The 25472-nt window shown below is 41.7% G+C and overlaps 1 protein-coding gene and 1 long non-coding RNA gene across 3 annotated transcripts in view; one reads left to right on the plus strand and one right to left on the minus strand.

The window, feature by feature from the left end:
- Window positions 1-23914, plus strand: part of LOC311150353 (5'-nucleotidase domain-containing protein 2-like) — a 30612-nt gene extending 6698 nt beyond the window's left edge. Inside the window, exons 2-14 of the mRNA XM_084187761.1 lie at window positions 4667-4851; window positions 4964-5038; window positions 5152-5207; window positions 6186-6279; window positions 11761-11889; window positions 16344-16404; window positions 17154-17256; window positions 17405-17506; window positions 17631-17712; window positions 20060-20146; window positions 20360-20500; window positions 22128-22192; window positions 23004-23914. Of these exons, the coding sequence (XP_084043887.1) occupies window positions 4667-4851; window positions 4964-5038; window positions 5152-5207; window positions 6186-6279; window positions 11761-11889; window positions 16344-16404; window positions 17154-17256; window positions 17405-17506; window positions 17631-17712; window positions 20060-20146; window positions 20360-20500; window positions 22128-22192; window positions 23004-23265 (1442 nt within the window). The 3' untranslated portion in view covers window positions 23266-23914. The remainder of the gene's footprint in view (window positions 1-4666; window positions 4852-4963; window positions 5039-5151; window positions 5208-6185; window positions 6280-11760; window positions 11890-16343; window positions 16405-17153; window positions 17257-17404; window positions 17507-17630; window positions 17713-20059; window positions 20147-20359; window positions 20501-22127; window positions 22193-23003) is intronic.
- Window positions 1-25472, minus strand: part of LOC311150356 — a 684587-nt gene that overhangs the window by 597253 nt on the left and 61862 nt on the right. The gene's annotated exons all lie outside the window — the stretch shown is intronic.

Here is a 25472-nt window from a genome sequence, read left to right on the forward strand (position 1 = left end):
TGGCAGTATGTCCAACCGGCCTCACAACCACAGACCACATGTAACCACGCCAGCCCAGGACCTCCACATCTGGCTTCTTCACCTGCGGGATGGTCTGAGACGAGCCACCCGGAGAGCTGATGAAACTGTGGGTTTGCACAACCAAATAATTTCTGCACAAACTGTCAAAGAAGCGGTATATCTGTTCTATGTGCACTATTTCTATGCTTCCCGTTCTTAAGTTTCGTTTTTGCGTCTTTTACTTCAAGCAGCTGAAAATACTATATTTTTGGTTCTTGAAAATATATTTCACAGCGGTTTACATGGTACAATGATTCTCTACACTCTACGTGCTTGTTTTGTCACAACCTGAAATTAGGCAAACTATTATTAATTTCAGCAACCAGGAAGTGGCTGAGCAATTATTGCATATTGCACCTTTTAAATAATTCAGTAATGACTGAAAAATTATGGCAAGTAAGAAAATGGTCCTGAATTTATAAGTTAGAATGTTAGCAAGCTAAATGTCCCTTACCTTGAGCTAAGCGCTCTCAGGGGAGCTAAGTCCTCGTGGGGAGTTTAAACTCTGAACGATGCCTGACAGGCAGCACTGTCTCCCAGGCAGCACTGTCTCCCAGGCTGTGTGCCACCCCCAAGACCACAGCCAGTCACATGCAAGCAACAACGCAGCTAACTTGGCTAGTCTTGTGAGCGAGCTAGGTAGTCTTGTTAGCTAGATAGATATCTTGTTATCAATGCGGGTCGTTAGCTTGCATAACTGATGTATATAATTGTAAGGGACACTTCATGTTTTATGGATAATATTTACATTTACAGAGTGGGTGAGCTCCATTCCTGACAGGCTGATCAGATTCAATTTCAGCCTCAAAGCTTGATCAGATTCAATAGCAGCCTCAGAGGCTGATAAGTCAGGATGCTGTCTGCAAGGAGCCTTACATATGAAACGGTGTACAACACAGCATCCTGATATCCTGATTTATCAGCCTCTGAGGCTGGCTGCTATTGAATCTGATCAGCTTGCAGGAATAGAGCTCATCCACTCAGCTTGCAGGAATAGAGCTCATCCACTCTGGATTATATGAATCATCATATCAAGCTCTGACAGCTAATCTGCCTGTAAGGAGCCTTGCCTATAAAACATAATGCAAGACAGCATCCTGATTTATGAGCCTCTGAGGCTGCTATTGAATCTGATCAGTCTGTCAGGAATGGAGCTCACCCCTGTAAATGTAAATATTATCCATAAAACATGAACTGTCCCTTTTTATAATTATACACATATCAGTAATGCAAGCTAACAACCAGTATAGATATCGCCTTGCATAAGATTGGCTGTGGTCTTGGGGGCAGAACACAGCCTGGGAGACAGAGCTGCTTGTCAGGCATCGTTCAGGGCTTAAATGCCCCACGAGGGCTTAGCTCCCCTGAGAGCTCTTAGCTCAAGGTAAGGGACATTTAGCTTGCTAACATTCCAACTTATAAACTAGTACTGAGCTCCAAACACAAATGCACATTGCTATCAAAGTAACCACAGGGCTCCTTGATGAGGTGGTTATCGTGTATCTGAACAAATTAATGGATGATGCGTGGCACGTTTGATTATCTTGTGATCCCGACAAAGCACTTTAATGTGGCGATCATGAGAGAAATATTTGTATTTATTTATTGATACGTCCTCTTTGGACTTCTGTAGCTACCTAACTTTCTAGTCAACAACTTCGGGAGGGTAACCTTGCCAAATAGACCCCCGGAAATCGTCAGACTACCCCTAGTGGCGAAAGTACGCACTGCAATTGAAGCAATGGAGGCATACTAAGACAAAAAAAGTGACCGTGTGTAAATTATAACAAATTAGTGCAGGAAATAGAGAAATGGATACATTCCGGAAGTTAATGTTGGAATTTATCAAATAACTATGCAAATAAAAATCATTGGTTGTGTACCAGTGTTTGAGGCTACAAAAGATCCCATGACTTTTTCCACATTTTGTTTTACGTTACAGCCTTATTCTAAAATGGATTAAATAAAAAACATTTCCTCAGCAATCTTCACACAATACCCCATAGTGACGAAGCGAAAACAGGTTTTTTAGACATTTTTTAGAAATGTTTTCAAAGAAAATAACAAATACCTTATTTACATAGGTATTCAGACCCTTTACTATGAGACTCGAAATTGAGCTCAGGTGCATCCTGTTTCCATTGATTATCCTTGATATGTTTCTACAATTTGATTGGAGTTCACCTGTGGTAAATTCAATTGATTGGACATGATTTGGAAAGGAACACACCTGTCTATATAAGGTCCAAGGGTTGACAGTGCATGTCAGAGCAAAAACCAAGCCATGAGGTCGAAGGAATTGTCCGTAAAGCTCAGAGAAAGGATTGTGTTGAGGAACAGATCTGCGGAAGGGTACCAAAACATTTCTGCAGCATTGAAGGTCCCCAAGAACACAGTGGCCTCCATCATTCTTAAATGGAAGAAGTTTGGGACCACCAAGACTCTTCCTAGAGCTGGCCGCCCGGCCAAACGGAGCAATCAGGGGAGAAGGGCCTTGGTCAGGGAGGTGACCAAGAACCTGATGGTCACTCTGACAGAGATCTAGAGTTCCTCTGTGGAGATGGGAGAACCTTCCAGAAGGACAACCATCTCTGCAGCACTCCACCAATCAGGCCTTTATGGTAGAGTGGCCAGACGGAAGCCACTCCTCACTAAAAGGCACATGACAGCCCGCTTGGAGTTTGCCAAAAGGCACCTAAAGACTCTCAGACCATGAGAAACAAGATTCTCTGGTCTGATGAAACCAAGATTGAACTCTTTGGCCTGAATGCCAAGTGTCACGTCTGGAGGAAACCTGTCCCTACGGTGAAGCATGGTTGTGGCAGCATCATGCTATGGGGATGTTTTTCAACGGCAGGGACTGGTAGACTAGTCAGGATCGAGGCAAAGATAAACGGAGCAAAGTACAGCGAGATCCTTGATGAAAACCTGCTCCAGAGCGCTCAGGATCTCAGACTGGGGCGAAGGTTCACCTTCCAACAGGACAACAACCCTAAGCACACAGCCATGACAACGCAGGAGTGGATTCGGGACAAGTCTCTGAATGTCCTTGAGTGGCCCAGCCAGAGCCCGGACTTGAACCCAATCGAACATCTCTGGAGAGACCTGAAAATAGCTGTGCAGCAATGCTCCCCATCCACCCTGACAGAGCTTGAGAGGATCTGCAGAGAAGAATGGGAGAAACTCCCCAAATACAGGTGTGCCAAGCTTGTAGTGTCATACCCAAGAAGACTGGAGGCTGTAATTGCTGCCAAAGGTGCTTCAACAAAGTACTGAGTAAATGGTCTGAATACTGATGTAAATGTGATATTTCTGTTTTAGTTTTATTAGCAACAATTTCTAAAAACCTGTTTTTGCTTTGTCATTATGGGGTATTGTGTGTAGATTGATGAGGGGGGAAAAACAATTTAATACATTTTAGAATAAGGCTGTAACCTAACAAAATGTGGAAAAAGTCAAGAGGTCTGAATACTTTCCGAAGGCACTGTAGATGGGTTAGCTGATAATGTCACAAAAACGATGCGCATTCTTCAATGGGGAAGGAGTCTGTGAGTTGTTGTGATTCTGGATGGCCAGATAGCTACCAACGATGTCAAGAAACTGCCATGTGGGGAATCATAAGTGACTTGTTTCATCTTGTTCTTGATACCATGTCATGTTTTGAGGTGTTTTGACTGATTTTCATGTCAATGCTAATATGGAAAACATTTGCTAGCTAGCTACCCAACAACTGTAACGATGTATTTGCGTGACAGCAAGAGCTCATTGTGCAAATGTATTTATGTTTTTAATAAACATTGGAGAATACCAACCATCTAGAAATTGTATTATTCAGAAACATAATATTGTTAAATACCATCATATTAGATAAATACTGTGATATGATATTTTGGCCATATCGCCCAGCTAGAAATTCCCCCCTTTATTAGAATAAGGTTTACATTTTATCAGGTAAGTTAAATGTGTTCTCAGTCTCATTTACAGCAACGACGTTGGGAATAGTTACGGGGAGAGGAATGAGCCAATTGGAAGCTGGGGATGATTAGGTGGCCATGATGGTATGAGGGCCAGATTGGGAATTTAGCCAGGACACCGGGGTTAACACCCCTACTCTTACGATAAGTGCCATGAGATCTTTAGTGACCACAGAGAGTCAAGACACCCATTTAACATCCCATCCAAAAGACCAGAGGAAGAGTGCCTCGTACTGGCTGTCTATAACCACTTCCAGCAGCATCTGGTCTCCCATCCAGGGACTAACCAGGACCAACCCTGCTTAGCTTCAGAGGCAAGCCATCAGTGGGATGCAGGGCGTTATGCTGCTGGCAAACAGCATTACATTTCCATAAATAAACCTTATTAGAAAAGACTAACACCCCCCCTCCCATTCCAATGATTATTTATGTAATACATTCTGAATTATGTGCTAACTGTGAGTGCAATGTTAATAGCCTAATGAAATACATATTTGGCCATTTTGAACTATAGACAATTTACGGCCCAAATTTGTAAGCCCAGACTCTTCAGTTTACCCACACAATGCATTGAAGATGGATCATGTTAGATTTTTTATTTTTGTGTAATGCCTCCCCCTCCTTTTCTGCAGATTTGATTCCTCCAGGTGTATGTAACTTACTGAACCCCTCCATCATCCATGCCAACAATGAGGTTGACTTGGACAAAGTAGAAATCTATGGCTTTGATTATGACTACACACTTGCTTTGTACTCCAACACTCTTGATACAATGATCTACAATACAGCTCGAGAATTCCTTGTCAAACACTACAAGGTTAGTTTGATGGAAATGTGATGCTGTTTGCCTCATATATCCTCATACAAATGGTCATGATGCACGTTGTTTATTGTTTGATTGAATTTAAATTGTTACTTTTAATTCACAGTATCCAGAGGGCATTGGCAAGTATGACTATATTCCCAACTTCGCTGCACGTGGTCTCCACTATGACATTCAGAAGGTAAGTGCTTTTATTTGTGTATGAAAGCTTATAAACATTCAAAGCGAAAAGTTTGAGAGTGGAACTAGAGTGAAATGGTAGTTCAGGCAATGAAATTATCTTTTTTCATGCAGGGACTGTTGATGAAAATTGATGCCTTCCATTACATCCAGCTGGGGACTGTATACAGGTGAGACACTTGCTGGGTGAATATATGGAAAACGAAAGGCCTAAACTCACCAATCAAATTGTATTAGTCACATGCGCCGAATACAACAGGTGTAGTAGACCTTACAGTGAAATGCTTACTTAGGAACCCTTAACCAACAATGCAGAGTTTTAAAAAAATAAGTAAGAAAAATTTGCGAAAAATAGTAACACAATGAAATAAGAATAACTTGAGGCGTGTGATTTATTTCAGAATGCTTTGTTTTTAATGATCCAACTGAAGCAGGGCGGGTAGTGAACTCTGTCCTCTTTGGCGCTCCTCTCAATTACAACGTGTCTATTTTGGCTTTTTATCGCTGGCGCTGTAGTCTTTTTGTCCTTACTAACTTTTTTTAGAGCTCATTTGAATTGGAAGAGTTAGCTAATGGTTGAGGCTTTACCATACATGCTAAATTAGACAAATTTATCCACTTATCGAAACATCGCTGTCAGCAAAGATGATTGGAGGTATGGACTATCCTGCTAGCATACAGTCAAAGCAAAACTGTCATCGGTGGTGTAGTTGCCGATGTTGAAAGAGAGGGAGGTGAGAATTGACATTTTATTTCAAGGTAAGCTGTTGAAAAGTAGAACTTTTTAGAGGGTGCTCAAAAGTGTAAATGTATTATTCCCCAAGTTGCTAGCAACAGTAGCTTGCTACTGATGGTATTAACTATGCAGATACTAAACATAACTGACGGGGATTCATTCATTTGAAGTACCAGAGAACTATCAAATCTTGCTAGCTACCGAGTGCACCACCAGCCAAACTATAATCGGGACGGTGTTCACACTGTCTATTGGTTTCACCGCTCTGCTCGTCCCGTCCTCTCCACCCTCCTCCTTCTGGTGACTTTTGTGCATTACGTTTTTTCTAATAACAATACTCTTTGCTATTGCTATGTCATTGATTTAAATTCTGTAATAGAGAGACTATAATGAGAGATGTTGATTCCCACAGGGGTCTGAAGCCTGTCCCAGATGAGGAGGTTTTGGAGCTCTACGGTGGAACTAACCATGTCCCTCTTGAGGAAGTCAGTGGCTTCTATGGAAAGGTCATTACTTCACCACATTCTTCTACCTTAAATGAAAAACAAGGATCGGAGACTGTGCATGAAAATATTTCACCTATAGGCCTAAATGTTCAAAAAGCAAGAAAATACTAGGTAATAAGCACATGCAAATGCACAAACAGAAAAATAAAATCGTTCACAATTGTAATTCATTCATGTTGCAATGCCAGGAACTATAAGACAAGAGCACAAAGACCGAAATAATGGGTAAGACAGCCCTTGGACTTATAGGGAAGCAACTACGAACATGGAAAGGACAGTGTATTCAGAAAGTATTCAGACCCCTTCAATTTTTCCACATTTTATTACGTTGCAGCCTTATTCTAAAATGGATTAACCCCCCCCCCCAAATGTATAACAAAAAAAAAAAACATATCACATTTACATCAGTATTCAGACCATTTACTCAGTACTTTGTTGAAGCACCTTTGGCAGCGATTACAGCCTCAAGTCTTCTTGGGTATGACACTACAAGCTTGGCACACCTGTATTTGGGGAGTTTCTCCCATTCTTCTCTGCAGATCCTCTCAAGCTCTGTCAGGGTGGATGGGGAGCATTGCTGCACAGCTATTTTCAGGTCTCTCCAGAGATGTTCGATTGGGTTCAAGTCTGGGCTCTGGCTGAGCCACTGAAAGACATTCAGAGACTTGTCCCGAAGCCACTCCTGCGTTGTCTTGGCTGTTGTCTTGTTGGAAGGTGAACCTTCGCCCCAGTCTGAGGTCCTGAGCACTCTTGAGCAGGTTTTCATCAAGGATCTCTCTGTACTTTGCTCCGTTCATCTTTGCCTCGATCCTGATTAGTCTCCCAGTCCCTGCCGCTGAAAAACATCCCCACAGCATGATGCTGCCACAGCCATGCTTCATCATAGGGATGGTGCCAGGTTTCCTCCAGACGTGATGCTTGGCATTCAGGCCAAAGAGTTCAATCTTGGTTTCATCAGACCAGAGAATCTTGTTTCTCATGGTCTGAGAGTCTTTAGGTGCCTTTTGGAAAAGGAAAATGGTTGCGAATACCAGAGCACATTGGTGTCTGCGAGCAGGGGTTGTGAGAGAGAGCTTTCAATTTTGTGCAGATATGGGATATACATTTTAAAATAAATTATAAATACAGTGGGGGAAAAAAGTATTTAGTCAGCCACCAATTGTGCAAGTTCTCCCACTTAAAACGTTTTGAGAGGCCTGTAATTTTCATCATAGGTACACGTCAACTATGACAGACAAAATGAGAAAAAAAATCCAGAAAATCACATTGTAGGATTTGTAATGAATTTATTTGCAAATTATGGTGGAAAATAAGTATTTGGTCAATAACAAAAGTTTCTCAATACTTTGTTATATACCCTTTGTTGGCAGTGACACAGGTCAAACGTTTTCTGTAAGTCTTCACAAGGTTTTCACACACTGTTGCTGGTATTTTGGCCCATTCCTCCATGCAGATCTCCTCTAGAGCAGTGATGTTTTGGGGCTGTCGCTGGGCAACACGGACTTTCAACTCCCTCCAAAGATTTTCTATGGGGTTGAGATCTGGAGACTGGCTAGGCCACTCCAGGACCTTGAAATGCTTCTTACGAAGCCACTCCTTCGTTGCCCGGGCAGTATGTTTGGGATCATTGTCATGCTGAAAGACCCAGCCACGTTTCATCTTCAATGCCCTTGCTGATGGAAGGAGGTTTTCACTCAAAATCTCACGATACATGGCCCCATTCATTCTTTCCTTTACACGGATCAGTCGTCCTGGTCCCTTTGCAGAAAAACAGCCCCAAAGCATGATGTTTCCACCCCCATGCTTCACAGTAGGTATGGTGTTCTTTGGATGCAACTCAGCATTCTTTGTCCTCCAAACACGACGAGTTGAGTTTTTACCAAAAAGTTATATTTTGGTTTGATCTGACCATATGACATTCTCCCAATCCTCCCTGGATAATCCAAATGCACTCTAGCAAACTTCAGACGGGCCTGGACATGTACTGGCTTAAGCAGGGGGACACGTCTGGCACTGCAGGATTTGAGTCCCTGGCGGCGTAGTGTGTTACTGATGGTAGGCTTTGTTACTTTGGTCCCAGCTCTCTGCAGGTCATTCACTAGGTCCCCCCGTGTGGTTCTGGGATTTTTGCTCACCGTTCTTGTGATCATTTTGACCCCACAGGGTGAGATCTTGCGTGGAGCCCCAGATCGAGGGAGATTATCAGTGGTCTTGTATGTCTTCCATTTCCTAATAATTGCTCCCACAGTTGATTTCTTCAAACCAAGCTGCTTACCTATTGCAGATTCAGTCTTCCCAGCCTGGTGCAGGTCTACAATGTTGTTTCTGGTGTCCTTTGACAGCTCTTTGGTCTTGGCCATAGTGGAGTTTGGAGTGTGACTGTTTGAGGTTGTGGACAGGTGTATTTTATACTGATAACAAGTTCAAACAGGTGCCATTAATACAGGTAACGAGTGGAGGACAGAGGAGCCTCTTAAAGAAGAAGTTACAGGTCTGTGAGAGCCAGAAATCTTGCTTGTTTGTAGGTGACCAAATACTTATTTTCCACCATAATTTGCTAATAAATTCATTAAAAATCCTACAATGTGATTTTCTGGAGAAAAAAATTCTCATTTTGTCTGTCATAGTTGACGTGTACCTATGATGAAAATTACAGGCCTCTCATCATTTTAAGTGGGAGAACTTGCACAATTGGTGGCTGACTAAATACTTTTTTCCCCCACTGTATAGTTTATTTATTTATTGTCCTATCATGATTGAACGGTCCCCAACCCTATACGCTAGACACCCACCTGAGCGACCCATACACTAAGGAGAAGTTATTTTCTGTTTTATGGGTCTACTGTAAGTAGCCTATACGCAGCCAAAACAGAAAGATAAATGCAGTCAGAGACCCACTAAACCAGCCCCGCCCCTCAAGATTCTGAGCCTGCCTGGCAGGCTTGGTCCTACAAAGCCAAAGCCCCCTGATGGGTGAGGAATTTCTCAAAGCTGCTAATGAGAACCTTGACGACCTTGGACCTAGCCGGTGGGGATTCCGGTGGTTTGCCCCCACCCAGGTAGTGGCAGTGCTGTCAACACTAGCTACAGTAACCCATGGGGAGGTGGTCACACTCGGGACAATCGGAGAGGGGGCAAATTATTGTGGCCCTGGTGGCACGGCATGATCAAAGGTCTGACTGCACAGAGATGCTTGGGAAAATGGTCACAACGGGGGACCAGTGTGTGTGTGTGTGTTTCAGGGGAAGGGGGTGTACCTGATCTCCATCAGCTCGGACTTGACATTGGTTCATCAAATTTTTTTCGCTCAATTTTGCATGCATTCTCAAACAGCTGCAACTGGATATGCATTCGCACATCAAGTCCTTTCTTGAGTTGGACTCGGGGATGGAACAACTGTTGAACATCTGAGCTTGTGGTTGTTTGTGGGGGAAAGGAGTTGAGTGTGTATGAGTATGTGTGTATGTATCCCACATCTGTGGCTATGGGCTTATGATGTTAGGGACAGTATAGGATTAATCATAAATCAGCTAAAATAATAATTTGCTTGGCAAAAATGTAATCTTTGTAATGGCAATACTGGTTACCCCCCCCCCCCCCCCCCCCCCCCCAAGCCTACATTATTACACATATTATTAGTGAATTGTGGAAATTAAGATACACAATATTTTTTTTAAATATACAGTATAACAATATATAATACAAATCGAGGTGAGGGCATTGGAAATGCTTTTGGCGGTTGATCTGCTTCTGTTCTGTGGGTGGCACTGTGTGCTCTTTTCGAAGGATGTGTCCCGGTCTCTCGAGGGCCCTGGGATCCGGTGGGACAGGGGTGGTCTGACGGTCACTGGGATGACAACCCACTAACCGAAGATTAATAATGTAAAATGAACAGCTGTACAGAAAGACTCATGTGAAGGCCAAATTACAGAGGAGGAACTTCTTGATCAATTAAAGCCTTTAAATCTGGGAAACCAGGCCTGGTATTCATAGCTGACTTTGAAAAGGCTTTTGATACAGTATGACTGGAATTTATATATAAATGCCTACAATATTTCAATTTTGGAGAATCTCTTATAAAATGGGTTAAAGTTATGTATAGTAACCCTAGGTGTAAATATTGGCTACTTCTCAGAAAGTATTAAACTGTCAAGAAGAGTAAAATCAGGTTGTCCTCTATCGGCATATCTATTTATTATGGCCATCGAAATGTTAGCTATTAAAATCAGATCCAACAACAATATCAAGGGGTTAGAAATCAAGGGTTTAAAAACAAATGTGTCATTGTACGCTGATGATTCATGCTTTCTTTTAAATCCACAATTTGGATCCCTCCACAGCCTCATAGAGGATCTAGATACTTTTTCTAACCTCTCTGGATTACAACCAAATTATGATAAGTGTACTATATTACATATTGGATCACTAAAAAATACAACTTTTATATTATCATGTAGTTTACCAATAAAATGGTCTGACGGTGATGTGGACATACTCGGTATACATATTCCCGAAAGAAAGAAATGGCCTTACTACAACACATTTTTATAGAAATTTAGCAATAATAGATACGATTTTGCTACCATGGAAAGGAAAATACCTGTCTATTTGTGGAAAAATCACCCTGATTAACTCTTTAGTCATATCCCAGTTGACCTATTTGCTAATGGTCTTGCCTACACCTAGCGACCTGTTTTTAAAATTATATGAGCAAAAAATATTCCATTTTATTTGGAACGGCTAGCCAGACAAAATTAAATGGACCTATTTATATCATGAATATGAATTCGGAGGGCAGAAATTATTAAAGCATTAGACCTCTCACGAAAGGAGTCATACAAAAGTTATATTTCAATCAGAACTGGTATTCTAGCAGATTAGTAAGAATGTCTCACCCCTTGTTCAATAATGGCATTTTTATGGGGTATTGTGTGTAGCTTGATGAGGAAGATGTTTTATTTTATCAATTTTAGAATAAGTCTGTAACGTAACGAAAAAGTGGAAAAAGTGAAGGGGTCGGAATACTTTCCGAATGTATTGTATATATCAAGTTCTACCGTGTCAAGCATGTCCATGACCTGCTCTACACCACCTTTTATTTGAATCAGTCCTATGGAGACTTAAGGCTAGCTACTGTAGACATATACATGGTCCCACTTTATTGCTCTGTAAATCTTGTTTCCTCAGAGCTTTGGGTGAAGTTGAGTTTATTTGCCCACTTGATAAAATTGCCTACTAACCAAATGGTCAGTGTTCTACTCCTACTGTATTACTGGAATAAAAAGCAATTAACTGACTGGTGTGCATGAATATGTCCAACTTGGTTTGGAATAAGACGGTATTTATGTCAGATTGTCATCTCACTAATTTCACCCAAGGCTAAATAATTATAGGCTAAATAATTTGTAATCATTTGTTGTTTATTTTCTTGCTGATGCTCAGCTTTGTCTTCTATCCCGTTGAGCTAATGTTATCTTACAGGGTCCTGTGATGAAGCAGTTCATGGATGTTTTCTCCATCCCAGAGATGACTCTCCTGGCTGCTGCCAATGACTACTTCAACTCCAATGACATTGAATATGACCCTGGTCATCTCTACAAAGATGTTTCGGTGAGTGCATTCGGCAACAAAACATACCCACATTCTGACACACTTGAATCCAAAGGTAATACTGTATTTTAATTGAGACATTCAAACTGAAACCAGCTATGAAAATGTGGGCAAATAGCTGGTTCTGAAAATAGAGGCTTTTAACAAAAAATGCTTTTTGACTTAAATAATGTAACTAACTTAGTTGATTGCTGCATCCTGACTCCTAAGTAGTTGCACCAAAGTCAATATCTGTGAATTGTCCTTTTGTCTACCGGTGTGCATGGCCGTTGGGAATGTGATTTAAACATTGTTTTTTAAGCTGTGCCGGTCGGTCAGTGAGCCAAAAGCTCTTTCATTCCCCCTTAATGAAAAAATGTAAAGATGCATACCATTTGATATTCTCATTCCGTTTAAAGGGCAGCTGAACTAAAAAAACAACTTATCTGGTTGAAAATGGCAAATGTTGCATCGATATTAGTCAGAAACATTTATTCTAGTGTAAGTAGCATAATTTTGGTCATTAAGTCAGTATCTTCTAAAACTGACATTTGCGTGATTTAGGGAAGCTGTTACATTTCATATATCCATTGGATATTTGAGGGTTGGGTTTTGATTTCGATCATGCCCACTTGCCCACTAACACAGGATGGTAACACCTAGGAAGAATTGTCATGCACAGAGAAAAAGCTGCGCTGATTGCGCTCCATCCAATCGTGTGGCAGACCCTACAGACGGTCTTACAGACCTGGCCACATTACGTTGCGCCTCGGACTTGTTTCCATAAGACAACATGTCACCAATATTATGTTGAAAGAACACTCGGCCCCTAGTGCTGAGTGATTAGTGCTTTTTAAAGTCAGTTTGATTATTAAAAAATTATCGCGGTTTTCGGTTTCTATATATTTCTTTTAACATTAAATGCACTATGCATTATGTGGGTTGAATACTGTAACAACACAGAATAAAACAATTAGTAAAAGTCCCATGATGGTAGTGACTGCCCATTAATGATTATCACTGATTAACCATAATTGATTCACATTACTTTAATAAAATATTTCAGTTGTGTATATTACATTTGTTTTAGGCCTATTTAATGACTTTCTTATTTCATTCCAAGTCATCATCTCATCTCTAGAGCTGCTGCCTATGCTGTCTGACACTATTTTAGTAGTTCTTCAAAGTAAATAAGACATACTTTTATGACTGCTGAATACCAACTATCAATCTTAGATCATGTATTTTCAGTTAGAGATACCTCACGAAGCAACTGCTCTCTATTCCTCTCGATTGCGCGTTCTTCTCTCCGTCTCAAACTGGACAAGTAGGCATGCAATGGATTATGGTCATTAGTTAATATTGGCCTGTTAGAAACTACAACGCCCTACTACATTGCACAGTTCGAGCTTGATCTGATGTATTTATAGAGAAACTGCGCATTGCGCTCACAGAACAAAAACGAACTAAATGGATTTCAAATAATTCAATTAGTTGTTTAAAAACAAAAAATAACAGAAATGTTGGTTAATCGCTCAGCACTATTGGCCCCTAAGCCCTTTATCGAGGGGCCACTTGCTAATGTGTTTGATATTGATCACTCGAGTCTTCCACTGTTTTGGGCAAAATGAGAATTGAGACAATGCGCACTTGCATCCCAACTGCCACTTGTCAGTATTCCAAAATTCTAAACCCATTCGCGACCTTATTTGTAACATGATTTGCTATGATACATTGCCATACTGATGCACACTCTGGTAATAGATAGTGAGAAAGTTGTAAAAACAAGACCGCACCGAAGCACTTTGCCACTCACCAGTGACTTGATAAGCTAATTTGGGTTGGCAGGTAGCCTAGTGGTTAAGAGCGTTGGGCTAGTAACCGAAAGGTCGCTGGTTCGAATCCCAGAGCCGACTAGGTGAAAAATCTGTCTACCCTTGAGCAAGGCACTTAACCCTAAGTCGCTCTGGATAAGAGCATCTGCTAAATTACAAAAATGAAATGTACATTTAGCCCCGTAGCACTCACTTCTGTCATCATGAAGTGCTTTGAGGGGCTATTTAGGGGTCATATCACCTCCACCTTACCTGACACCCTAGACCCACTTCAATAGATCCACAGACGATGCAATCGCCATCGCACGGCACACTGCCCTATCCCATCTGGACAAGAGGAATACCTATGTAGAAATGCTGTTCATTGACTACAGCTCAGCCTTCAACACCATAGTACCCTCCAAGCTCATCATTAAGCTCGGGGCCCTGGGTCTGAACCCCACCCTGTGCAACTGGGTCCTGGACTTCCTAACGGAACGCCCCCAGGTGGTGAAGGTAGGAAACAACACCTCCACTACGCTGATCCTCAACATAGAGGCCCCACGAGGTTGTGTGCTCAGCCCCCTCCTGTACTCCCTGTTCACCCATGACTGCGTGGCCACGCACGCCTCCAACTCAATCATCAAGTTTGCAGTTGACAGGCCTGATTACCAACAATGACGAGACAGCCTACAGGGAGGAGGTGAGGGCCCTGGTGGAGTGGTGCCAGGAAAATATCCTCTCCCTCAACGTCAACAAAATGAAGGAGCTGATCGTGGACTTCAGGAAACAGCAGAGGGAGCACGCCCCTATCCACATCGATGGGGCCGCAGTGGAGAAGGTGAAAAGCTTCAAGTTCCTCGGCGGACACATCACTGACAATCTGAAATGTTCCACCCACACTGACAGTGTGGTGAAGAAGGCGCAACAGCGCCTCTTCAACTTCAGGAGGCTGAAGAAATTTGGCTTGGCCCCTCACAAACCTTTACAGATGCACCATTGAGAGCATCCTGTCGGGCTGTATCACTGCCTGGTACAGCAACTGCACCGCCCGCAACAGCAGGGCTCTCCAGAGGGTGGTGCGGTCTACCCAACGCATCACCGGGGGCACAGTGTCTGCCCTCCAGGACACCGACAGCAACCGATGTCACAAGAAGGCCAAAACGATCATCAAGGACATCAACCACCCGAGCCACAGCCTGTTAACCCCGCTGAAGGCGAGGTCAGTACAGGTGCATCAAAGCTGGGACGAGAGACTGAAAAACAGCTTCTAGCTCAAGGCCATCAGACTGTTAAATAGCCATCACTAGCCGGCCTCCACCCAATACCCTCCCCTGAACTTAGAGGCTTCTGCCCTATGTACATAGACATGGGATCACTGGTCACTTTAATAATGGAACACTAGACACTTTAATAATGTTTACATACTGTTTTAGTCATTTCATATTTATATACTGTATTCTACTGTATTCTAGTCAATGCCACTCTTGCTCATCCTAATATTTATATATTTCTTAATTCCATTCCTTTACTTTGAGATTTGTGTGTATTGTTGTGAATTGTCAGATACTACTGTTGGAGCTAGGAACACAACCATTTCGCTACACCCGCAATAACGTCTGCTAAATATGTGTATGTGACCAATAAAATTAGATTTGATTTGATTTAGCTAACGTAGCATGCCTGCTCAATATGCCAGCTAGCTACTAGCTAGCTTTATTGACAAACACAGAGATTACATTTAGCTTGCTAGTGGTTTTTGGCACTGATAAACAGCATGTGGCTTGTGCTTTATTTACAGTAGTTTGACAGCTTGCTAAATAAGTTGTAAACATGTTGTCAAATCAGTCCAAATAGCAAAGCTGACTCGAAGCAGACTGCAGTGCACTACTAGTATTCATGCAAATTATTTTACTTGAAATACTGCACCAAACACCTTAGCTAGATGTAAAATTATGCGATTAAGACCTCCTCTGCAAAAATGTAAAGATCAATTCCATATTTCTTGAGGGCAAAATGTTGCTACTGTGACTCAAGAGGGACAAAAGGGACAAACAATAACTGCCAGACTACAATATTGTGAACATAACACACCCATTTCGAACCACACCCCAAGATGCAAATCTCGTTTTTCTTAATGAGCATCAGAAAAACAAGCGTAATCTGTGAGTTCAGCTGCCCTGTAAGATTGCTTCAAATGTAACTTTATTTTTTTTACTTCTATACTTTCATTGTTTCATAAACACAGCTAAGAACAACTGGACCATACTTTGTGGTTTGGTTGAGAAGGCTAATGCATGCCTTGTTTTGTTAAATTGCTGATTCAGGATGTCTATGATTGGTTCTGAACAAACTGTACTTTCCAGTTACAGAAGTACAGTATGTGAGTGGCAAGATTCCAGGGATGCTAGCTGTTTATAGCACACGATGCAAACATTCAAGGAATTTTCTCTCCCAAGAGAGAGACTAAAACCATGTTGAAAAAATGTATCTGGTTAAATGTCCTTTTAGATAGGAGTAGTAAGCCATCAAAAGTGTAAATACAGAGGTCGAGTCAAACATGTATTTATACCTTGAGCAAAACGACTGTATATGAACATACTCAGTGAAAGTAAACGGTCAGCTCAACTGCTTATCCACTATCTGTTTTATTTTCCTAAGGATGCCATTGGAATGGTGCATATCAAAGGCTACATGTACAAGTGGATAATGCAAGACTTGGGTGAGATATACTATTATGTTTTTTTGGGTATTTGCTTCTAGACATAAATCCCAAATATGTTTGTATCGGATGCTATGTCAACCACGCCCAGTTTGCAGGTTCTCTCAAACTGAACAGTGTGAAAATCCCCTATATAAAAAGCAGTGTGGTCTTGATTCACTATTCATTCTCGTTTTCTGTATTTGAAAACCTAAACAGTGTAGCAATTTAACGGACCTGCAGATAATAGTTTTGGGGTAATGATAAGTTAAGAAAGCACTACTAAACTTTTTCAAAGATTTTTTAAAGCCAGAAAACCATGGCCAAGTGGAAGTCAAGATAATTCATAAAATGTTACTAACATACTTTAAAGTGCAAAAATATTACCATACTTTTAAGTGAATATAAAAATGACAGTACACTTTACAATTTATAATCTTTAAACCCTAGTTTCTGTTTAAATATGTGTTTATGGATCAGGTTTCGCAGGAGTTGAGAGAAGAACATTTTAGGACATAATATCTATCTCTTTATACTCTGCTCTCCCACAGTCTCACAGTCTCAAGAAAATTACTTTAAATGCCTTAATCTTTTGCTTAAATGCTACAGGACTGTTTCCCAACGGAAAAAGCTGCCAGTTTCCTCCAAAGGACAATACGTTCTGATGGAAGTGGAATATTTACATACTTGCTGTAGGGAAGCTCAGTCTGTTTGAAGTCAGGGGATATTCCAGTCAGAATTGAACCCCTCTTCTCATCTCCCTCCCACAGAGAAATATATCCTCAGAGGAGATGAGACATATGCAGTTCTGCACCGTCTGGCCAGCCATGGCAAGAAGCTCTTCCTTATAACCAACAGCCCATTTAGCTTTGTGTGAGTGCCACAATCAACCAAACTAACTGAGTTAATCAGAGATATATACATGCAGGTTATTGATTTGTTCTCTGGGCACTTTCAGCTCTCCACATTATCTGTACCTTTCATGGTTGTTGACTAACCAGCTTTGATCTTCATTATTTAGAGACAAAGGGATGAAATACATGGTAGGAAAGGACTGGAGGGACTTATTTGATGTTGTCATTGTTCAAGCTGACAAACCACACTTCTTCAACAGCCGTGGCAAGTAAGTCTGGCACTCTGCATATCTTTATATTCCCAATCAAGAAGTGTCCAAATTCCGAAACCTTGGTCTTCACAGAAAATGCATACTGTTCAGGTCATTCTGTGACCATATTTGCCACTTGCAGACCTTTCAGACGTTTGGATAGCAACGGGGACCTTCAGTGGGACAAGATCAAGAGCTTGGATAAGGGCCAGATCTACAAACAAGTAAGAGTGGAGACATTACCCAGCAGTATTACTGTATACAGTATATGGAACTAAAATAGTACGTTAGCTGGTACTGTTTTTGCCAGCTTGGAAAATATATGTTTTTGCCAGCTTGGAAAATATATGACTAACTCAAAGTGACTAACTCAGTTGCAGGACTTACTAGCATTGACTACTTGCGTACCAGATTGTGGTCATTTGTGAGATTCACAATGTCAAAACCAAATTTTTTCCTTTTATTGTGGGAAGTGAATGACGCATGTCAACAAAAGCATATTGACTAAATTTCCACATCACAACTCTTTATTCAACTTGAATCAAATGCCCAAAGTCTTTGGCTGGTGTTACAAAGTTGGCCTTTGAAGGCTGTGCAAAGATGTTAGTCTTGTCCTTGAATTTAGGTCCCTAAATAATAGAATAAAACTTAATTGTCCATCCAGGATGGACATTTTTCTTTGGCATCATCTTCCATTTAAAGGATCACATACACATACATTCTCACATCATACACATTTAAACCAGTCAGTCCATCATACTAAAAACATAGGACATTGATACATTCACTCACAACTGACCGCTGTCCCAACTGCGCTGGATAGATAAGTACATATACCGATACAATTTACGTTGCATTTAGTAGTCCAACAGCACAAGGAACGAATTAATGTTTGAACACGTTCTTCTTGGCCATGGGCATTCTGAAGGGCCGGCCAGAGGGAAGCCTCTCGAACTGAGGGTGTAGAGGATGGGAGGGGTCGCCAATGACAGCCAGTGCCTTCTTTTTGGTTGACTTGTGGAACAGACTGCTCAAATGTGCCTGTGGTCGACCAATTCTTTTGCTGGCTGTGTTTACTATTCTGGTTAGTTTGCTTTTGCTCCTCACGCTCAGATGACCATAGCAGACTGTCATATTGAACGTGAAGATGCTCTCCACCAAGCTGCTGTACACCCTCTCCATAACATCCTGGCTGACCCCAAACCCCTTCAATTTCCTGATTAAAAACAGGCGCTGGCTTGCTTTTAAAAAAATACAGTCTGCATTCTCTGTATAACTCTGCTTGTTATCAATTTGTGTCCCTAGGTATTTGAAACACTCAACCACCTCCACTGGTTGGTCATTCAGAGAGAATGGTTGGCAAGTTGTTGCTATTGATGATCAGCTCCTTTGTCCTTTCCACAGTGATGTGGAGGGCACTTGAACGGCACCATTCTTGAAGGTTGTTGGTCTGTTTAAAATAGCTGTCCCCATCTGACGTAGCATCTTTAAAAAAGAGTCAAAAAGAGTCCCACCAGAGCCATGTCATCCGCCTGAAAAGGCTCACATTGTTTCCTTGGATCTTCATCTCATTCGTGTAGATAGAGAACAACAGTGAAAGGACACACCCCTGGGGCACCCCTGTGTTCAGGGTCAGTTCATCAGAAAGGGCCCCATTCATAAGGACCCTCTGTGGGCGGTCAGTTAAAGTCTTGATCCAACCTGCGAGGCCTCCGTTGACATTCAGGTCCAATAGTCGTTTCAGCAGTGTGTGTATTTGCATTGTATTGAAAGCTGAACTAAAATCAATAAATAGAATGTGTTCATATGATTTTGCATGTTGAAGGTGACTAGCCACCATGTTCACCAAGGTCAGGGTAGCATCCTCAGTCCCCCTCTGTGCCTTATAGGCAAACTGTAATGGATCCAGTTGATCTGCTATGGACAGGGTAAGGTGCTTACTAACAACCCTTTCCATGCATTTGGCCAGAAGGGGCGTGAGGGCCACAGGTCGAAAGTCATTTGGTGATTTGGCCCCTGACTTCTTAGGTACCGGTACAATGGTCGACACCTTCCAGGAGGTGCTCAGCAGGAGTTGAAACAGTCGTGTGAAGAGCTGGTTGGCGCAGACCTTCAGTACTTTGCCCCGTAGTCCATCTGGGCCTGGTGCTTTGTGCGGCTTAATATATGACAAGCATGAGGCCACCTCGTTCTCTGTTATCTGGACAGGAGAGGATTTGGGGACAATCGATCAGGCTTGGTGATAAGTGGATATTATTTTGATGCCTTGACATGTGGGGTTGCCTCACAGTTGGACATGTTAACCATGCAGTACTTTTCCTCTAAGAGCACTGCCAACATCATTGCCAGACTGACCCTCAAGGTCAATAGTTGTCTGTTGCTAAGGCTTCAGCAGAATTTGATGGAACACATCCTTGACCAGATAATTATTGTCATTAGTCATGTTATAGTTTTGCCAATCCACCTTCCTTTGTTTGCCATATTTCCTCCTCTGTTTTAACTTCAACCATTGCCTGATTTAACTTAATAATCATTCCTAGTGACATTCATTACGCTGTCTCCTTGTTGTAGGGCAACCTGTTTGACTTTCTCAGGCTAACAGGATGGAGAGGATCCAAGGTGCTGTACTTTGGAGATCATCTGTACAGTGACTTGGCAGTGAGTCATACTATATTTATGTCTGAATTTTTTGGTTACTGATGCAGGCGGTGTGGATGTGATTTCTCAACACAGGAAATTGCACACAGAAATTGACTGACTTTGTTTTAAGGACTGTGTCTGTGCCTCACGTTGTTGTGGTTACACTGTAATAACCTGTGTCATGTTGTGGCTAGTCGTTGTACTGGGCTGACTACTCATGCTCTTCTGCAGGACCTGATGCTGCGTCACGGCTGGCGGACGGGGGCCATAGTGCCGGAGCTGGAGGTGGAGACCAGGATTGTGAACACAGAGCAGTATGCCCAGGGCCTCACCTGGCTGCAGGCACTCACCGGTCTGCTGGAACGCATGCAGGTACACTTATAGAGCTATAGGGTGTTCTACAACATAGAAATCGGCTAACTGTGAGGTCAAAGCAATGTTGCATTTACCATGAGGGGTCCCTTGCATATATAGAATGTAGTCCCAATCAGAGTATGTGAGCGGAGTGGCACTGCTCCCTCCGCTAAAAACCGCTCTGTGCTCACAGGGGAAAAAATGCTGCTCAAAATTAGCTCCATTCATTAAAATCACAATTTAACCAACACCTATCTACTTTTTGTGACTACCTGGAGCTACCATATGGTTTTGAAGTATTAAAACCAAACCATATGATTTGAATGAAAAGTATTTTGATAAACATGAAAAGGTGAATGTAAGAAGCGCTCATCATTTCAAATAGGCTACATGTAATATTAAACAGCATATAAACACTCTAAATAGGTCAGGAGCCAGACAGGGAGCCTATGAAGGAACAAAAATGAATTATTTAGGCTATATTATTTACATTATTTCAAGGCTATAGCCTACAAAGAAATATATTGTGAAGCATTTGCGAGTGCGACACTATAGGCTGGTAGGAACATAAAGCACTCAGCATTTATACAACATTTCGTTGTATCATTATAGTCTATAAATTGAGCATATAGGCTGTGACTTACATAGAATTAAATACAAATTAAACGAAAAATGCCTTATTAGGCTCAGTCTACTGTGCCTTTTTGAATTCATTTTTAGAAACACGAGTTTGGCCTGAGTCTGGCTTCAGGCTCATGCGATGATGCCTGGAGAGCAGGCCAGCAGTGGAGAATATCCTCTCTGCGTTTGCAGAGACACTGGGGATGCTAAACACCCCTTTGGCCACTCTGGCCAGGTTTGGCAGAGATGCAGAGTTTTTATTTCTTATTTTTCTATAGGTAGGCCTAAAGGTTTTTAGGCAAAATAACCGAATCAAAACGGAAAGCTCCTTAAAAGTGGGAATATGCCAGGCCTATTGGGCCAAAATCAATTATGGCCTATTGTATAGATAATAAAACAAAAATGAAGGAAACTTTTAAGAGATCAGATTTTTCGTTTATAAATACTTTGCTACAATGACACACTTAGTTATCTACCCACCTCGTTCCTTTCTTTTAGCATGTGCACGTAGTAAGTACACCATCATGCTTTCGGTATACGTGTCTTTTCAGATTCCACAATGATTCTTTAGTTGTGGACACTACCTCACTGCACTCCCTCTCTTGCTCTTGGTCCTAATCTTTGTAAGTCCCCTTGATTTAGCACCTGTGTGTTTTATCAGTTTCTTTATTAAAATATTTAGTGAACTCCATGACAGTAACTAAAGCAAGGGGCTATAGCAGCACACAAGAAGTCTACAAATGCATGCTGGGCCAGGCATGCCCAGAGCTCGTGAAGTGAGCGCTACTGGAGCGAAATTGGAGCGGGCGAGAAGGCTAACACTCCAGCCTTAGAGAATCAGCGCTCCAGTCAAATTAGTCATGCTCCGCTCCACATACTCTGGTCCCAATCAATTGTACCCCCACAAAAAGCACTACTACCACAAGCTAATATTATGATTTTGCTACCCATCAGCCATGCCATGTTTTTTTTTATGTTGTGATGAAAATATTCAAGTAAAAACATTTTCATTGAACTTGTGCAGATGCATCGAGATCCAGAGTCAAAGAAAGTTCTGCAGGATTGGTTGAAGGAGAGAGAAGAGCTTCGGTGAGTCTAGTGTTAGTAGATATTATACACTATATATACAAAAGTGTGTGGACATCCCTTCAAATTAGTGGATTCGGCAATTTCAGCCACATCTGTCGCTGACAGGTGTATAAAATCGATCACACAGCCATGCAATCTCCATAGAACATTGGCAGTAGAATGGCTTTACTGAAGAACTCATTGACTTTCAACGTGGCACTGTCATAGGATGCCACCTTTCCAACAAGTCACTTCGTCAAATTTCTGCCCTGCTAGAGCTGCCCCGGTCAACTGTAAGTGCTGTTATTGTGAAGTGGAAACATCTAGGAGCAACAATGGCTCAGCTGAGAAGTGGTAGGCCACACAAGCTCGCAGAATGGGAGCGCCGAGTGCTGAAGCGCGTAGCGCGTAAAACACTCACTACCGAGTTCCAAACTGCCTCTGGAAGCAACATCAGCACAATAACTGTTAATTGGGAGCTTCATGAAATGGACTCCATGGCCGAGCAGCCGCACACAAGCCTAAGATCAACATGCGCAATGCCAAGCGTCGGCTGGAGTGGTGTAAAACTCGCCGCCATTGTTCTAGAAGCAAAGGGGGGACCAACTCCATATTAATGCCCATGATTTTGGAATGAGATGTTCGACGAGCAGGTGTCCACATACTTTTGGGCATGTAGTGTATGTCATAATATTCTAAAGAAATACTTAATTTATCAAGACCGTCGGACAGCAAGTCAGACCTAAAGGATTCAGTGTCATTTTGACTTAACAAGCTTCGTACAGACCTATGAACTTCCTTTGACCCTTTCTTCCATTTTCCCCTCTCACAGAGCTGTGACCAAGAACCTGTTCAACCCTCACTTTGGCAGCATTTTCCGCACCTGCCACAACCCCACCTACTTCTCTCGTCGCCTGTGCCGCTTCTCTGATGTCTACATGGCGTCCATCAGCTGTCTGCTGAACTACGACCTCTCCTACACCTTCTACCCTCGTCGCACCCCCCTGCAGCATGAGGCGCCCCTGTGGATGGACCAGCTTTGCACTGGCTGCATGAAGACTCCCTTTCTGGAGGAGATGGCTCACATCCGCTGAGAGGGGCGCTCCGAGATCTCACAAACCACAAACTGAATATGAAGATGCAGGAACTGAGGCTAAGCCGAGAGTAAGGAGGCATGGTGGACAACACCGAACAGGTTAAAGGTCTGCATGGATCAAGAGTGCCACCTGCTGGGTTGTTGTATGCCAGTAAGCCTACAGTAGTATCAAATCAAAATATCTATCCTATTCAAGACACCCAATATCACTTGGTTGGCCGGGACATTTGATGGGTTTAGGTTAGTTAAGGTTGCAACTTGTTATCCACACCATGTACAAACTTATGTTTTTGATATCTGTTACATGATTACTTTTTTTCTCTCATTTTAACCATGTAATTGAATCACTGTAACGGACTGATGTCATATAATGACATACAGTATCTTATGACCGCATCAGTTTGAGTTTTGAGTAATGGGTCTTAATTATTAGAATGTTTTACAAGTATGTTTTAAGTCATTGGTGTTACCGCCTTGAAAGTTACTCATTACAAAGATGCACAAGGACCTTGAGCATTCTCTTCAGTGGCAAACTGTTATCGGGGAGGGGCCTATATTAAAGAAAATGATTAGCTAATCAAACCCTTTTTTGAATGTCATAAATGTGAAGATTGATAATTTTGTGTTAAAATAAAGTGTCATTGGTGTTTCATTGTGAGAAATTATTAATCATGTCACTTTTGTAAATGATTTTTAAAGGGTTATTGACCATAGATTTGAGTATCTGTGACCTCCATTTTATGAAAATCCTCAATTACCAAAAATGTAGCATTGGTGTTACTGTCATTGGTGTTACTACTCCTACTGGTGGCACAATGTTATCATAATGGTCAAAATGTATTAAAAAGTTATTAAGCTGCCATAGTAGTTTATTTAGAATGGGAAGATGGACCCAAATACATTTACATTAAATACAATTAAGTTCATTGGTTACAAAATGCAATGCTTAAATGCCACCCCAATTCAAATAATTACCTTTTTAACAAAATATTTTGTTTTTGTAGTGACTGATAAATGCCACTTTTTAATTATTTTATTTTTATTTTGTCTACTAAATTAAAATGGAATTGACCCCAACCATGTCACCCTAACTGTGACCATATAATAATGATTATTTGTGGATTCCAGCTACAGTTGAAGTCGGAGGTTTACATACACCTTAGCCAAATACATTTCAACTCAGTTTTTCACAATTCCTGACATTTAATCCTAGTAAACATTCACTGTCTTAGGTCAGTTAGGATCACCACTTGGGTATGGGTGGTCCTCTGTAGCTCAATTGGTAAAGCATGGCGCTTGTAACGCCAGGGTAGTGGGTTCGATCCACGGGACCACCCATACGTAAATTTGTATGCACACATGACTAAGTCGCTTTGGATAAAAGCGTCTGCTAAATGGCATATAATATTATTTTAAGAATGAAATGTCACTAATAGTAGAGAGAATGATTTATTTCAGCTTTTATTTCTTTCATCACATTCCCAGTGGGTCAGAAGTTTACATACACTAAATTAGTATTTGGTAGCATTGCCTTTAAATTGTTTAACTTGGGTCAAACGTTTCGGGTAGCCTTCCACAATAAGTTGGGTGAATTCTGGTCCATTCCTCCTGACAGAGCTGGTGTAACTGAGTCAGGTTTGTAGGTCTCCTTGCTCGCACATGCTTTATCAGTTCTGCCCACACATTTTCTATAGGCTTGAGGTCAGGGCTTTGTGATGGCCACTCCAATACCTTTACTTTGAAGTATGCTTGGTGTTATTGTCCATTTGGAAGACCCATTTGCGACCAAGTTTTAACTTCCTGAGTGATGTCTTGAGATGTTGCTTCAATATATCCACATATATATTTTATGAAGTGCACCAGTCCCTCCTGCAGCAAAGCACCCCCACAGCATTATGCTGCCACCCCTGTGCTTCACGGTTGGGATGGTGTTCTTCGGTTTGCAAGCATCCTCCTTTTCCTCCAAACATAACGATGGTCATTATGGCCAAACAGTTCTATTTTTGTTTCATCAGACCAGAACATTTATCCAAAAAGTACGATCTTTGTCCTCATGTGCAGTTTTTATGGCGGTTTTGGAGCAGTGGCTTCTTCCTTGCTGAGCGGCCTTTCAGGTTATGTCGATATAGGACTTGTTTTACTGTGGATATAGATACTTTTGTACCTGTTTCCTCCAACATCTTCACAAGGTCTGCTGTTGTTCTG

The sequence above is a fragment of the Coregonus lavaretus genome, assembly GCF_964263955.1.
Source record: "Coregonus lavaretus genome assembly, chromosome: 22".
Taxonomy (NCBI): Eukaryota; Metazoa; Chordata; class Actinopteri; order Salmoniformes; family Salmonidae; genus Coregonus; species Coregonus lavaretus.